Source organism: Manis javanica, chromosome 10 (assembly GCF_040802235.1).
Source record: "Manis javanica isolate MJ-LG chromosome 10, MJ_LKY, whole genome shotgun sequence".
Lineage (NCBI taxonomy): Eukaryota > Metazoa > Chordata > Mammalia > Pholidota > Manidae > Manis > Manis javanica.
Window position 1 is genome coordinate 108,081,056 of NC_133165.1, and position 15,677 is coordinate 108,096,732.

Here is a 15,677-nt window from a genome sequence, read left to right on the forward strand (position 1 = left end):
GGGTCTTGTTATGAATAACATGACACCCATTTCAGCTTTAAGGCTTTGAGACATTTTTAGGAACTGAGCACAGGAGACCAAATATAATAACAAAAGATATTCCCATTGCTCTTATCCCTTATGAAATTCCAAGGGTTTGGGGAGCTGTGAGCCAGGAACTGTGGATGAAGACCAAAATCTATGAGAATTATATTTTGGTCATCTCCATGACAAAGTTTATATATTTCTTATAAATCACATTATCATACCTAGGTAGCCTCCAACCTGTCCATCCATCCAGATACTTACTGAATACCATGTGAAAGACATTGTCCTAGGTATTGGGGATGAAGAGCGAATAAAACAAACCCTTACCTTCATGGGGTTATAGTCTCATGGTGGCGATGGGAGAGACAGACTAGAAACACAATAAATAAGTAAATCATACAGTATAATATAAAGTACATGGGTGTTAAGGAGAAACATATCTGGGAGGGGTTAAGAAGGCAATTTTTCATAGAATCATCAGGGAAAACTTGTCTGAGACCTTCTGTCTGGGCAAAGGCATGAAGGCTGTTAGGAAGCCGGCCAGGAAGGTGTCTGGGAGAGACGACGAGCTTGGCGTGTTCAGGGAGCTGGCCTGTCCAGGCTGGTTTGCCAGGAGAAGAGCAATGGCTCAGGGAGCAGGAAGGGAGGGTAGGAGATGAGGTCAGAGAGGCAACTGGTCAAAAGGTGCAGGTCATAAGCTACAGTAGGGGTTTGGCTTTTACTCTGAGATGGAAAAATGGAAGGTTTCAAGCAGAGGAGTGACATAAGCTGACGCCTCACCAGCATCACTCTGGCTGTCATGTCGGGGAGGGACTGTGGGACCAGGCCACACAGGGAGGCCGGCTAGCCGTTAGCGGAGCAGTCCTTGGGGAGAGGATGATTCTGAGTATGTTCTGAAGGTAGAGCCAGTTGGATTTGCTCACGGACTGGATGTGTGGTGTGAGAGAACGGAGAGCCAGAATAATGCCAAGGTTTTAGCCTGAACAACTGGTCCGAACACGTTGTCATGGCCTGGAATGGAGAGGTCTGGGGTGTGGTGTAGGGCAAGATCAAGGAGCTCAGTTTGGACACATCACATTTCAAATGTCCAATGGATATGCAAGTGGAGATGGTGAGTACATGGTGAGATACGTGAATCTAGATTCATGATGTTGAATCTCCAACAACAAATTGGTCAGAGATACAAATCTGTAAATAGATGATTTTTAAAATCATAAGCATGGATAGAATTATCAAAGAATACGTGGGTACAAAGTAGTTAATGTACCAGGTCAGCGCCCTGGGGCACCCCAGCTTGAAGAGGATGGGGAGATGTGAAGGAGCCATCAAAGGAGACAGAGAAGGGGTGGCTGCCGAGGTCAGAGAGGAGCTGGAAGTGGGGAGTCCGGGGGGGCCAAGTGAAGAAGGCCTCAAAGACAGTGAGGTCAAGGGCAATGAGATCTGAGTACTGATCTGATTCAGCAACACGGAGGCCACTGGCAGTGAGTAGTTACGGTGGAGTGTAGAGGCTGGAAAGCTGGACTAGAGGGGGTTTAAGTGAGGGAGGGAAGAACCTGGAGACTGAGTACAGACAAGGCTTCTGAGGAGTTTGCTGGAGTCTGCCAGAAAAACGGGGCACAGCTGGGTGGACGGGGAGGTACAGGCAGAGCGCGAGGTCAAGAAAGGACAAAAACAATTAAGACAGAAGAATTAGTGACATGGTTCTGTGATGGTGGGGACGGTCCAACAGGGATGGGGTGGTGGTTGCAGTGCCCAGGGGCCAGGCCACCCCCATGCTTTCAGCTCCCGGCGCCCACGTCGGACTGTGAGCTGGACCGGAACCTGGTCTCTACGCTTTGCATACCTGCTAGTACCTCTAGGCCAGCTCCACCCTATCTCCCCCACATTCTTTGCAACATGGTTTTTAGAAATACAAGGCAACGTGGTAATAAAATCCAATATATGACATTCTATAGCAAGTCCTCACTTTTCACACACATATTTTAAGAGAGTAGAGTCCTGGGAAATCTTCTGCACTATTCCCTATTAGTGATAAGGTTCATTCCAATCTTCCCAACCTGAGGAATTCTTGTCACATGCAGAAACTCCTTGATCGCTGTTTCCCCCTCTCCAAAAACAGAAAGAGATGCTCACTGATGGTCTGCCATGCACAAGGAGAGTTCTGCACAATGCTTCACCGGCTTTATCGGATGGCCATGGCACACAGTCACTGAATACTAACACTTTCATACACTGTGCTAAGTACCCTGCACTTGCTGCCTATTGCATCCTTGCCACCCATTCCTACAGTAGTGGGCACCTTTATCATTTCCATTTTATGGTGAGGAATCTAATGCACAGAGACTTTAAGAAAATTGCTCAAGGTCAACCAGTCATCAGGTGGCACAGAGACTGAACTCAGAACCCTCCAACTCTTGATGCCTTGTTCTTGACACCCACACTGCCTGGGTTAACTGTCCTGGTTAGGAAATAAACGTTCAGAAAGGCTAAGTAACTCATATATCCATGGCTTCAGACAGATGATCTACCATTTTCTACCTGTGTAAAGTTGGGCAAATCTAGTTTCACTGAGTCTCTGTTTTCTCATCTCTAAAATGGGTATAATAACAAGTTCTCAAGTGTATGGTGGAAACGATCTCCTATGTGAAAGCACCTAACACCATCTCTGGTATGTGACATATGCTCAGCTGATGCGACGCTTCAAGAAGCCACAATAGAGCACTCCGGAAGAATTTACTGAATGCCTCAATGCACAGTGCCCGGGAGCTGATACAGGACATAAAAGCCCATCTCCAACGGCGGAGAACTTGCTATTCCTCTGCAAAGAACACTCTACACTTCTGCTTTTCCATTACGCAAGGATGTTCAAACACCAACAAGGCAACTGGATGAGAGCCTCCTCAGGTCTGTAACTGCCTATCGCTGGTCACGTGGTCCTGCCCTTGGCCTCTCTGGGCCCATTATTCCTATTGGGAAAAGGACAGGCTGGACTACTTGAACTTCAGGGCTTACATCCAAGCCCACAGTTCCATAACTGTGACTCTAAGGACAGAGGTAGAGTAAGCACTGGGGTCAGGAGTGAAATAACCTCCATTCAGTGAAGAAAGGTTTATGGAGCTCCAACTGCAAGGCCTAGGGTCCCAGAGCACAAACAAAGCTGCTTATTCTTGCCTTGATTTGGTCCAAACTTGACTGAGAAACTCATACATGACCTCTTTGTGCCTCAGCTTCCTAAGGAGATGGGAAGCATCCAGAGATGAAAGGAACTGACCAGTTATAACTGGGATTTAGGACATGTTGAGGACCTAAAACTCTGGACCTAACTTATTGTCCTGTCATTGGAGGCTGGGGTAGGGGTGTCATCCAGAGTCCCGGGCTCATCCCTGTGGATTGCATTCTTAATAATGACAATAGTCATGATAATAATGATAAAATATTTACTGAGCAACTGCTATATGCTATCTATTTTTAAGCATTTGGCATATGTTAACTTTTAAAAATCTTTACATCAACACTATAAAGTGGAGGCTATTCATATCCCCATTTTAGAGATGAAAATACTGAGCCATGCTAAGCAACTTGCACAAGGAAGTGGGTAGAGCCAGATTTCAAATCTAGAACACTAGCTTCAGAGCCCGTGCTTTTAAATACTTAAGCAAACACTGCTTTCTCGAAGCAGGAGAGCGGACCACCTTGAAGGTGGGTGGAGAGGCTTTCTCATGCACATTGCTCTCCTTTTCTGGGTCCCTGAGTCCATGTCTCTGCAGTGAGTAGATCTACATTCACTGTGTGGTGCCAACAGCCCAGGGCTCTGCTTGGAGGCATCTTTCTTTGTCCTGAAACCCAAGGTGGGCCTGGTAGCCCCCACGCTGAGGGACGCCTGGTAGCTCTAGGTCTGCGTCTGGTACTGCAGACAGAGGTGCACAAAGTCCAGTCCTGGCCTCAAGGAATTCAAATGACACAACACAAAGCCCAGTATGGTAGGAATAAAGTCAATGCCAGAGAGCACAGAGGTGAGAGATGGGGGAGGGGGAGCCTGGAGCATGTTGGGAATGTTCACCAAGAAATGGTCTGGAGGGGTCTTAGTGGCAGAAAGGGCATGGGTACAGGAGTTAGTGTGGAGAGAAAGCAGAGGTGGGGTGGGTTAGATGGCTGGCAGGGGTGGTGCGCACCTACCTTGAGTCAGATTCCTTCTAGTCCCTGCTCTTGGGGACCTCAGTTATGATCTAGGTCCCGGTGGTGAACAAGACAGATAAAGTCCCCGCTCTCAGGGAGCTTGCAGCCTAGTGGGGTGACCTCCAGGCCTCCTTCAGTTTGGGTTTCTCATCACCCATTCCAAGTCTGGAAAGATGGCTTGAGGCCAGAGCCATAAGCTGCCTTCAGTGCCTGGCTGAGGAGTTTAGAATTTTGCTCATCAAAAATAGAAGCATTCCATGGAGGTGGAGCAGGAGATAATCTGAGAACAAATGGGTTCAGGAAGAGTGACCTGACTAAATAGTGCAGAAGCTCAGAAGCTGTCACCGACTATACTAGCCTGGCAGCCTCCTTCTCTGCCTTAAAAAAAAATAATAATAGACTTTATTTCTTAAAGCAGTTTTAGGGCAAAATTGAGTGGAAAACACAGAGCTCCCACATGTCCCCTCTCCCAAGCCACACCGGTGTGGCAGTGACAATCGATGAACCAACACTGAAACATCACTGTGAGCCTTTTTCTTTTTTTAAAATTTTTTTATTGTTATCATTAATCTACAATTACATGAAGAACATTATGTTTACTAGGCTCCCCCCTTCACCAAGTCCCCCCCACACACCCCATTACAGTCACTGTCCATCAGCGTAGTAAGATGCTGTAAAATCACTACTTGCCTTCTCTGTGTTGCACAGCCCTCCCCGTGCCCCCCCTACACTATACATGCTAATTGTAATGCCCCCTTTCTTTTTCCCCGCCCTTATCCCTCCCTTCCCACCCATCCTGCCCAGTCCCTTTCCCTTTGGTAACTGTTAGTCCATTCTCGGGTTCTGTGCTTCTGCTGTTTTGTTTCTTCAGTTTTTCTTTGTTCTTATGCTCCACAGATGAGTGAAATCATTTGCTACTTTTCTTCTTCCGCCTGCGTATTTCACTGAGCATAATACCCTCTAGCTCCATCCATGCTGTTGCAAATGGTAGGATTTGCTTTCTTCTTATGGCTGAGTAATATTTCATTGTGTATATGTACCACATCTTCTTTACCCATTCATCTACTGATGGACACTTAGGTTGCTTCCATTTCTTGGCTATTGTAAATAGTGCTGCGATAAACATAGGGGTGCATCTGTCTTTTTCAAACTGGGCTGCTGCATTCTTCATTGTGAGCCTTTTTTGTGAGCTTTTCCTTTCTGTGTCTCTCAGGAGACCTCTGGAAGTCTCCAGCCTTTGAGACGATGGCACAATCCAAAATCATTTAGCCTGGCCGTTTGCAACCGGAGTGCAGGCTAGTATCACTTTTGGCCTCTTCACAAAATCCAGATGCCCAGACTCACCCAGGCCAGCTGTCAGAACTGGTGGGTTTGCAAATGGTAGTTCTGACTTGCACCTTTGCCTGACAGCCTCTGATGTACGCCCTGGAACTAGATGAGGTAGTTTCTAAAACTGCTGTGTCATTTTCCAGGCAAGCTCCTGGGTGGTGCCAACTTTTAAAGCTTCTTATGGGGCTCAGGCCTTTTGTTTGCTGTGAAGTAGAAGGAACTTGGCTCCCTGAGAAAGACCAAACACTTGGGTGGGAATGCATGAGTGGAGATAAGTTCCACTATCAGCAACATGGCACCAGTACTTCAAACTGGGACAGACTTCTCAGAATCTCTGTTCTCGTCTAACCTTCTGCAGATGGGGAAGTGGTGTGGTAGCAGGCAGAGCCTTGACCGAGAGCACACAGCCTGGTGCAGCCAAGAGAGAAACAGAGGCCTGGCTGCTTCCTGTAACTGAGTCCTCTCTTCAAACCATGAAATATGTCACTGGTTGCCATCACAACACCCACCTGCAGCTTGGGGGCACAGAGAGTGAGGGTACAGTCCAAGTACCCCTCAGTGCAGGCACAGAAATGGGAGCCTGAGGCTGGGAGCCACCTTTCTGACCCTTGTCTTAAATTCATCCTGGGTTTTATGTAAAATTTTGGGGGATTATGTGTGATTGGATTGTAGAAACACACCTGGTCCCATGCCTGTCACACCTCTGGTTGTGTGTTCCAGTCTGTGTCTTTTTGTGGCACCTTCAGTATGGTATATATGATGGCAGCAGGTGGCCCAGTGAGACATTAGGAAGCCATACATATTTAATCTGGTCCTTTGCCCTCTCTAAGCTCAGTCTGATGGGGGAAGAGACAGGTACAAAGATCTTATAAGAGAAAATCCAGCCTCTCCAGGTCCAGTTTTCCATAGATGGCACAACCAGTGTTTGTCTGATTGACGGATGCTGCAGACCTGGGCTGATCCTGAATGAATAGAAAAGCTTTAGCCTGTCAAACAGGAAGACTTACGTGAGGAGGAGGGGTTCAGGCCAACAAAATCAGATGTGTAAAGAGCATCTGATTTTGTGTGCTAGAGACGAGTTGCCTGTGTGTGCTTCCAGTCTGGTCCAGAGGCCAGCACCTACTCAGCCCCTGGTAAGCAGATGTCAGAGTGGCCAGTGCTTCACCCGAGGACTATGGGCAGCTGAGGAGCAAAGAGGGAAGGAGGTCAGGAGGTGATGTCTGAGCTGTGCCCTGAAGGTTGAGGACAACTTCATTTGGAGGCAGGTGGAGGAGCACAGGTGGGGCGTCAGGAGGTGTGGCTTGTCCGGGCGGGCAGCCCCAGTGTCAGGGCAGAGCGCACAAGAGCCAGGTGGGCAAAGTGGCCTGGGCCCAGAGTGGGGAGGCTTTGGATGCCATGTCAAGAAATTTGGATTTTAGGCTCTGGAAAATGCGAATTTCTCAAGGATTTTGAGGTGAGGGATGATGTGATCATACACATTTTAGAAGGGGCATCCAGGTAGAAGTGCAGAGGACTGGCTGGGTGGGAAGAGGGAGCTACTGGAAGCCGAGTCAGGGCACTGTTACTATCTTTCTCGAGACCCAGGAGCAGCTATGCTTGCAGACTGACTGCCCATGAGAGGATGTGGAAAGGTCAGAACCAGGACCCTCCCTGAGCTTAGAGGCTGGGCACCAGGACAACAGACGGCAGTGCGGAATGGATGGGAGAGGTGTTATTAGAACGTTGGTGCTTGGATCAGGAAGGGCCACATGGCCACCCGCACACACTGAGGTGGAGGGGGGAGCATGCCATCCCTTCAGCAAGATCTTTCACCCTCATTTTCTTTCCTTTCTCCTTATGGTTTTAGCATGGTTGTTGCCAACTTTCATTCCATTTACTGATGGAGGGAACACAAGAGGCTTTGGGTAGAAAGCCAATTTCAAGCACAATACATTTGGGAGCTGTGGGCCTGCAGCTGGGCACGTGTCCAGGCTTTGGAGAGCATAACCCTCCAGTTATGCATCTGACTAGCAGACAGGCAGAAACTGGTGTCTCAAGGGTTCAGATGGGGGAGGGATAGGCTTACACAGAGTCCTGGGGACACCAAGCTTTAAGGGAAAGGTGGACAAAGAGGCCCTGCGAAGTGGGAGCAGCTGCAAACAGGCCGCACCCAACCCCCTGCCCTCCCCATTCTGCGGGGCTTTCTACAAGAGGCACAGAGGTTAAAGGGCACAAGCCCGGGGCCCAGCCTGCCTGGTTTGGCTCCTGGTCCTGCCACTTCCTACTGATGTGACTGGGTGTTATTTCATCTCTGCGCTTCAGTTTTCGCATTCTGAACCTGGGACAATATTGTTTGCTCTGGGATTTGGCTTCTCCATCTTCAGAACCTGAGTTACTGAGTTAGCCTGCTCCTGTTTCACGAGTTCTAGAAGGAAACACAAGACTGGGTGAGAGACGAAGGCCACAGCAGAGCCACAGCATGAGCACCAGCATACAGGATGGCTTCCCGTGGGCCCAAGTCCCAGCCAGGCAGGGCTACAGGCCCGGAGGGCGGGCTGCGCTGCGGCTGAGGACCACTGGGGACCTGCCTTTCTTAGCAGGTAGGAAGCAAATTTGTTCCTTGTCCCAGAGGGACAGTTCATTCCTCCATGTTACGGGCTGCAAACACAACCCCGCAACAGCCTGGAGCTAAGAGGAGGGAGACCCGAGGAGACGCGCTGTCTGAGGCCCCCTCGGCGGTTCTGGGAAGTGTCCCCTGTAATTACTAGGAGTGGTAACATGGAGGCAGGTGGGATGGGATCTGTAGTATTTTTTATAAAACACTGAAAAAAGTAATTGAACAAATATTTATTGAGCCCATGTATGCCATACCAGTGATGGGAACAAGGTCCTGGCCTCTGGGGTCTTGCATGCCAGCATAGGGAGCCAGAGCACAAATAAACTAGCAGGGCATATGGTGTAAAGGCCTCACAGACCGGGTGAGGGGTGCTTGGTACACAGCACATCAGTGTACGTGCTTATGGGCGGCTGTCTACACAGACTTGGTGGCTGGGGGGCTGCTCAGCAACGGTGGAGACAGAGCAGTTCAGAAGGAAAGTCCGGATGTGCTAGCTTGCATCAGAGGGTGGAAGCCGAGCAACTCACTCCCCTGGCCTGTCACAGCCCAACACCCACGTGGAAGGGTCTCGACAGTGCGGGGCTGTGCTGAATGCTACCAGGTCAGTGCACCCGAAGGTGTCCACTGGCTGTGGTCTTATGGGGCCTGCTTCAGGGTCCTAAAGAAGCCAGACAGCAGCTGGGTGAAGAGCAAGCCATGGGAGTCAGCGGGCAGAGATTTACTCTGGTTTGTCACGGAGGAGAGGACTTGGTATCTCGCCAAATTATTGTTAATGCTAAAACATTTAAGCATGTTTAAATGCCACAGGGACTAGTAGAAAGGAAATGGGTATCCACACAGGCAGGGACAACAAAGCAAGGTCCCTGAGAAGGTGGGAGGACAGGATGCAGGGTCAGGTTGGGACATGCAGAAGGCCTCTTCCAGTAGAACTGGGAAGGCTGTGAACTTGAGTGATGGCCTTCATCTTGAGAAATAGGAAGGAAGATGAGCGGAGAGGGCAGTGGAGATTACGGAGCATTTCAGGAATTTGAGAATTACTGGCAGAGAAACCAGCGCAGGAGGGATGGCTGAGAAAGCACAGGTGAGGAAAAGGGCGGGTGGGACCCTCTGAGGGGCAGTCCCCACTGAGCAACAGGAGCGTGGCTGCAGACCGTGGGGAGGGCGGCTCCTGGGGCTCAGGACGGCAGCAGCTGGGAGCCCAGGAGCAGACGAAAGGGGAAATGAAAGGCGGCTTCAGAGCAGCGGCATAGAAACAGCTTCAGTGAAGGCTGGAGGCAGCCAGAGAAGGGCTTGCCTGGCCTTGGCCTCGTCTCCCTTGGGGCTCAGCACGACTGAGAGGGCCTTACATCTAGCCAGTGTCATGGTCAGCCTTCTCTCCATCTTAAGAAGTCAAGTCCGAGTGGCACCTTTGGAGCATCAGGAGGAAGCAACATGAGCAGAGGATAAGCACACACAGGCCCAAGAGTGGTGTTTCTCTCTTTTATTTAAAAACAGTGCTTCATTACCATTTGCAAAGGCAGAGGCAGGGCTCCTCCTTCACTTAGAGTTTATAAAAGCCAGCAACATGATCAATAATTTATACACATGGGTAGTAATACAAAAAAATAAGGAATAAAAGCTAAAGATCTAACTACTCCGACCTTCACAATTCCAGCTACTTGATAATAAGAGTAACCCGATGAATACTGTATGGTCTGAAAGCTACTATACAATATGATTCTTAACGAGAAGGGGGTGGGGATAGAGACTGTCACAAAGCCCTGGGGTGCTTCTCTGGAGTCGCAGGGAAACAGGACCCTGGGCAAGCAGCTCGGGTGTCCTAGGAAGTGATTCTGGGGAGGGGAACAGAAGGCGAGATGGTCAATTATACAAGCATCCCAGGTGAGGCCCCGTGCTCCAAAGGTACCTGTTTTGCCATGGCAACGGGAGGGGCCAGAGAAACGGCATGTTGCACGTAGGGATGGTTCTGTCCCTGCCATGGGGCTTGGGGAGGAGAGGAGAGGTTCTGCGGCGTTTTTAGCCTTGCAAAGATGTGGGCTGAGAAGCTCAGAGACTCGGGCAGGGCAGCCCATCGGGGACAAGTCACCTCCACTGGCACGCTCAGCACTCTGCAGCCCCAGCGTACGCGGGTCAGCCCCAGGTGTGCTCCAGCTATTCACAAGCAGAATTATAACACAAGAGAAAAACAATTCATATCCCTTAGGGAAAAACGATCAATTCATCACTCGATATATAATACAGCTAAAATGAGCTGCCAAAACAAGCACACAAAAATACTGTGAACAGAAAAATACAAGAAAATGACTAAGCTGGGAGTCTTCATGGGGTATAGACATTGCTTAAAGCACTTATCAGTCCCCGGAAAAAGCAAACTGAAAAACATTCCTAAAAAATTCAAAAAGTCATGTACCCCCAGGAATCTGGTGTTGGTAACAGGGGAAGGAAGTGGGGTGGGGAGAGAAGAGAATCGATGTTCCCTTTTGCTTGCCAGTGTGAGCTGGGCCCTGTGACACCGGCATGTGTATGACTCCCAGACAGAGAGGCCCACGTCCCTCGCTGGCAGTCTCCTTAAAGGCAAGGTTTGAGTTTTGGCTGATGAGCAGTTCTCTCAGTTACCAATCCCTGCCAACCAGCACTACCATGGCTGAATTGATCTACCGTTTTCCTGAGTAAACTGTAACTGGCTACAGTTCCGGTAACATGGATAAGAACTCAGCTACTACAGCCAACCGCAATACTTGAGAAATCCCTGCCACCCTCAGCTCCTCATTCCTAGTGCATCTGATTTACAAATTCAATCACCTGCTGTCATCTGGTCTGCAAGCCTTATTTTAAAGACAGGTGCCAGGGACTCTAGTGCGCTCACTAAACCAGAGGGCACACGCTGGCTTAGGACACCCAAAGTCGACTTGGAAAGGGACCTGCTTTGTGCTCCAGCTCTTGGATGGCTATTGCCTGGTTGATCAGTAAAGCAAGTATGAAGGAAGTACACAGGAAAAGGGAAAGGCAGGGAAGAGGCTACTGGACAGTAACATTTCCAAAAAAATAGTGTTTTATGTGACAGAGAATCAAGTTTCACTGGTGTATACTACAAATGGTCAAACATTTTCAAGAGCATGACAAAATAAAAATACACAAATTACATTTGATGTTCATCTTGCCCACTATTTTTCCTATCTTAAAACAGTGCAAACAGGTAACTTTTGCTTTTAAAATACCACTACCCCATCCCCACCCCCCCCGAAGTCCCTTTCCTCCTAGTTATCTGGGGAAAAGTCTGCAATTCTGCAAATGTTCCTGTGCTAGAGGGTTGCCAGTGCAGAGCAGAGGCTAATCTTGGCAGAAGGGGGTTCAAATGCCCCCTCTCCCGCTTCCAGGCCTGTGCCTTCCAGACTTCTGTCCCTTGCTCGGCCTCATTCTCCTACAAGAGGGAAGGGGGCTCTCAAGCCCTTCTTGCAGACCCTTAGGGTTGCTTCCGTCCCGAGCTGACATCTCCCTCATATAGAAGTCACGTGACTAGTTACAGGGTGGTGGTGATTTGCTGACTTACCTGCTGTATCTCTAGGAAAGTACATCCTAAACTAAGAGCAGTTCAGCCCTGAGAAATCACACTTTTGAGGAAAAGCTGCTATCACTGACTTCTACTGAACAGATCTTCACTTGCTCCCCTTAAACTAAGCTTTGAGCCCCAGTCCCCTTCTTTTTCAAGGAACAAGAAAAGTGGCTTAATTCTGACTGTGGTTGTTGGGAGGATGATGTTGATAGTAGGTTTTATAAAACCTGAGAGCCTTAAAAATGATGAAATCACGATGGCTAATCTGGTTTAATGAGAGTTGAACTATGTAACACAAGGAATTCTGGAAAAGACCTAAGGATAGCTCTCTGGGCTCAAAGGGATATTCTGACAAAGGTTTTCACTAGAGGTCCCTTTAAAGGAGGCCAGCTTCTTAAGAGTAAGATGCTTAGTACAGAAAGTCCCTGCCACAAGCTACAGTAAAGCTGTCAAAATCACTCATGTTCTGTGACTCAGCACTAGTATGTTCTGGAATTACCAGCCAGCACCCTCTAATGAACTCACAAGATGCCACATCTCTCCTGATTGTTTCTCAGTCCAGTGGAACTGGTCAGAGTCCACAAGCACTGATGCTGAGGAACCTGCCTTGGAGGAGGCTGACTGTATGGAGCCTCAGAGCTCAAAAGCAGATGGGGAGGTTCATACAGTCATGTCTAGGTGTTCATGGGAACCTCAGTTCTCAGGCAGGCACTGGAGCCCAGAGGCCTGCCATCAAAAGCAGAACCCTATTTAGTCTTGCTTCAAAAAGGGAGTTGGAGGAAGCAGCATTAGAACATTAGAACCGTCCCTGGAAACGCAGCAGAAGCCCACTGGAAAGCACCGAGCTTGTCCACAGAGTCCTCAGCCAGAACCAGCTGAACTGAAATGCACAAAAGGTACCTCAAACTCAAGCTTCTGCCTCTGTTAAAAGGGCTGTGGGAGCTGCCTTCTCCACCTTTTCCATCATCCTTATCTCTTTCTTGGAAAAAGGAATGGAAAATTATTAAGTTCATTCCCCTATTTTCCTCCCCTGCTATGGATACAACCATTTAGAACTTTGCCTTTTCTCCACTGATTTGTGGCTTGCCATTTTGTGTGAATGGCCCCTATTTGAACATGACACACAATTTCTGTTTCATTAGTCAGTAAACACTCTCTCAAAACAAAAGCAGAAGAAAGAAAAAATTCTCCCTGCCCCCATTCCCTAGAACTGTGAAAGCCTCACACCCCATTCCCTCTCCTCTAACTAAAATATTTATATACATAACAGCAAAATTGTCGTATCGGCAACAAACCAAACTTTGGCTTGGGGAGGGGAACTCTTAAAAAATGGCCAATGGACTGGGCAGTTTGGTGTCTATTCTTGCGTTCCTCCCCAGAATCAAAAAGAATTGCATCGAGGCCTCTAGCTTCCTTGATGTCTCCCCTAGTGTCAGGCACAGCCTCTCTTCCAGTTATTAGGAGAGAAGGTTCCAAAGAGGGAGAAGAAATGTATTATACACGATAGGCCAGTCCCTCCCAGACATATCATTCTGCTTACAAAAGAATAATTGATACTGTCACATGTCAGTCATTTTAATTCAGGGACATGAATCAGTTATCAGTCAAGAACATGTGTGGAGGCAGGAGTAAAAAAAACACAAAAAAACAACAAACCAAAAACAAACCCATAACAAACCAGAAGCTCCATGTCTCTGAATTACTCCCTTTAGCAGCTAGCTATCCCTTGGGTGAAAGGTCACCCTAGTACCAATAGACCAGGGAGCCACGCAGACCGTGCTTTTCTATTTTCTAATGCCTTCATTATGGAAATGCTGCAGGACCCTTGTCTTTACCAATAACAGCAATAATTAGAAGAGAAACACTTTCTCCCTCACCTGATAACATATATAAAATTGAAGCCAGGTGACTCACTGCTGTGGCCACCATGACTCTTGGCAGTACATCAGATCCTTGCCATTTCAGACCCTCCTTTCAATACAGGCAGGGAGCAAGCTCAGGGTTCTGTATTTTATGTTCTGTCATGCTGTGTGTACCAGCGGTTCTGGGTGCTGAGCTAGGTGTCTTTGGAGGAAAATGAGAAGCTGGGTGGAATGGCCATGAGGGCTCAAGACTGAAGACAAAGAAGTGAAGGCTCTGGAAGATGAAAATTCCTATGGCTTTGGAGCAAGGACAAAGTGCCCTGGCTGCCCTTCCATGCCCTATTCAGCAACCCTCCCAGGACAACTGACCTAGGACTCGGAGCTTTATCTTTTGCCAACAGAGTATTTATAACATGTTTTACTTTGTACTGAGTTCTGTGCAGGAGAAAGATGAGGAATATCAGAGTGCCTTGCAGACCTCATCTGACATCCTCTTCTCTCCCTCACTCACCATTTTCATTGGCTCTCAATAACTTGTATTTCTAATCTTCAAGCCAAGCCCAGATACCTGGGGGAAATCCAGCAATTGGCTATTTTCATCTTCTGTCCCTGGGTCCTAAATTCCCGAATCTTGAGGACATAGGTGCAGGGAGTTAGTGGAAGGACAGATGAGCTAAGCTGTGGTTCAGTTAAAGGGCAAGAAGCCCAGCAGGAATGCTAGGATTATAGGAAAGAGAAGAATGATCTTTCTCATACTCTAGAGTTCATTCTGAGATCAGTTTCCTAATGAGGTGTTTATTATCCACAGTCTGAGAGCATGTTTGGAAATATTAATATTATAATACCAAAAACTATGCCAGCTGTCTCAGGCTGTGCAGGTAACGGGTAAGATGATTGTAAAAACAATGGAGAAGACCAAAAGGAAGGGGAGAGGAAAGTGTCTTTTTAATTCTCCTGCTTTGCAAGCACAAATCCCTATCATCTATCAGCTTGTGCACTCCAGCCATAGCCAATCAGAATTGCCTGCCAAAGACCAGAAATCCAGAAGACTAGAAGAATATCCCATTGCAAAAAGATCTCTTCCACTTCTGTTTGTCCCCCAGCCATTCAGCACCAGATACACTTTGGTAATTCTGTCTGATTTCTGACCAGATGTATTTATCAGCTCCTAATGTCTCTCTGTCCTCATTAACTGTCTCTTCTGTGATAGAATAAGCTAAGCACGGACATACAGACATGGAAATGCATTATTTTTTTTTCTTTTACCACAGTTAAAAAAAAAAGAAAAAAAAGAAAAAATGCACAATCTTTGGAACAAAAGAATTAAAGGCAGAAATTTAAAGGAAAAATACATATTCAAAGAACATAGTGAGGTATAAAAAAGTATTCTCTCTTTTTTTGTGGGTTTTTTGTTTGTTTGTTTGTTTTTCCTCTTCATCTTGCTATAGAGTTCCTCTACTAGTAAATATTGCAATAGCCAGGCCTCATGAACTGGGGGCTGTCCCATTTGCAGGGGTCTCACGTCACTTCAGTAGGGGGCAAATCGGCTGTAGCCACCTCGGTATAAACTCGCCTGTAGTAATCAGAGACAAAAATAATTAAAAAGTTGATGAGAGAAGCATCAAAAATGAAGAAAAATGTCCTGAGAAGGGATACGGAAAAACAGTTTCCTTAGAAGCTTCACAGCAATTGATTAGATGTTGCCTAGTGCAGTGAAGTCAAGATGCCTCTAAGGTACTCAAACCACAGCCTTAAATATTTATTGCTGACCTGATATTCTCAAGGAGAGGGCATTTATAATGGTTCATTTATTTACATGAATTAGCACAGAAGGGAAATACAATACAGCTAAAACTAGGTCTGATTTTAAAAGCAAAGACATCCTTTGGCATCTTTTTTGATTTGAAAGTTAGATGCACTTTTTTGAAAAGCTTAGGTGTGAAAACTGGAGAATCTTATGCCCCAAGTCTTAGCTAACACCTATCAGTAAAACTATGCCACAGGTATGCATCTGACATCTGAGCCAACATACAAAACGTCACCCTGTCCCTTGTCTCACCAACAACGCTGTTACTCAGGGCAGACTGTCACTGTTCATTCCTTTCTGCTGCCCTTAACCAGGCCATGTGGCTAA

General features: G+C 47.4%; 1 protein-coding gene across 28 annotated transcripts in view; it reads right to left on the bottom strand.

Annotated features, from left to right (window-relative positions):
• Nucleotides 1–9,593: 9,593 nt before the first annotated feature.
• The window catches only part of RBFOX2 (RNA binding fox-1 homolog 2), a 294,708-nt gene continuing 288,624 nt past the window's right edge, over nucleotides 9,594–15,677 (bottom strand). For all 28 annotated transcript variants that reach the window (XM_073213829.1, XM_073213833.1, XM_073213828.1 and 25 more), the window contains one exon: nucleotides 9,594–15,116. In XM_073213829.1, coding sequence (XP_073069930.1) covers nucleotides 15,062–15,116 — 55 coding nt within the window. In that variant the 3' untranslated portion in view covers nucleotides 9,594–15,061. The remainder of the gene's footprint in view (nucleotides 15,117–15,677) is intronic.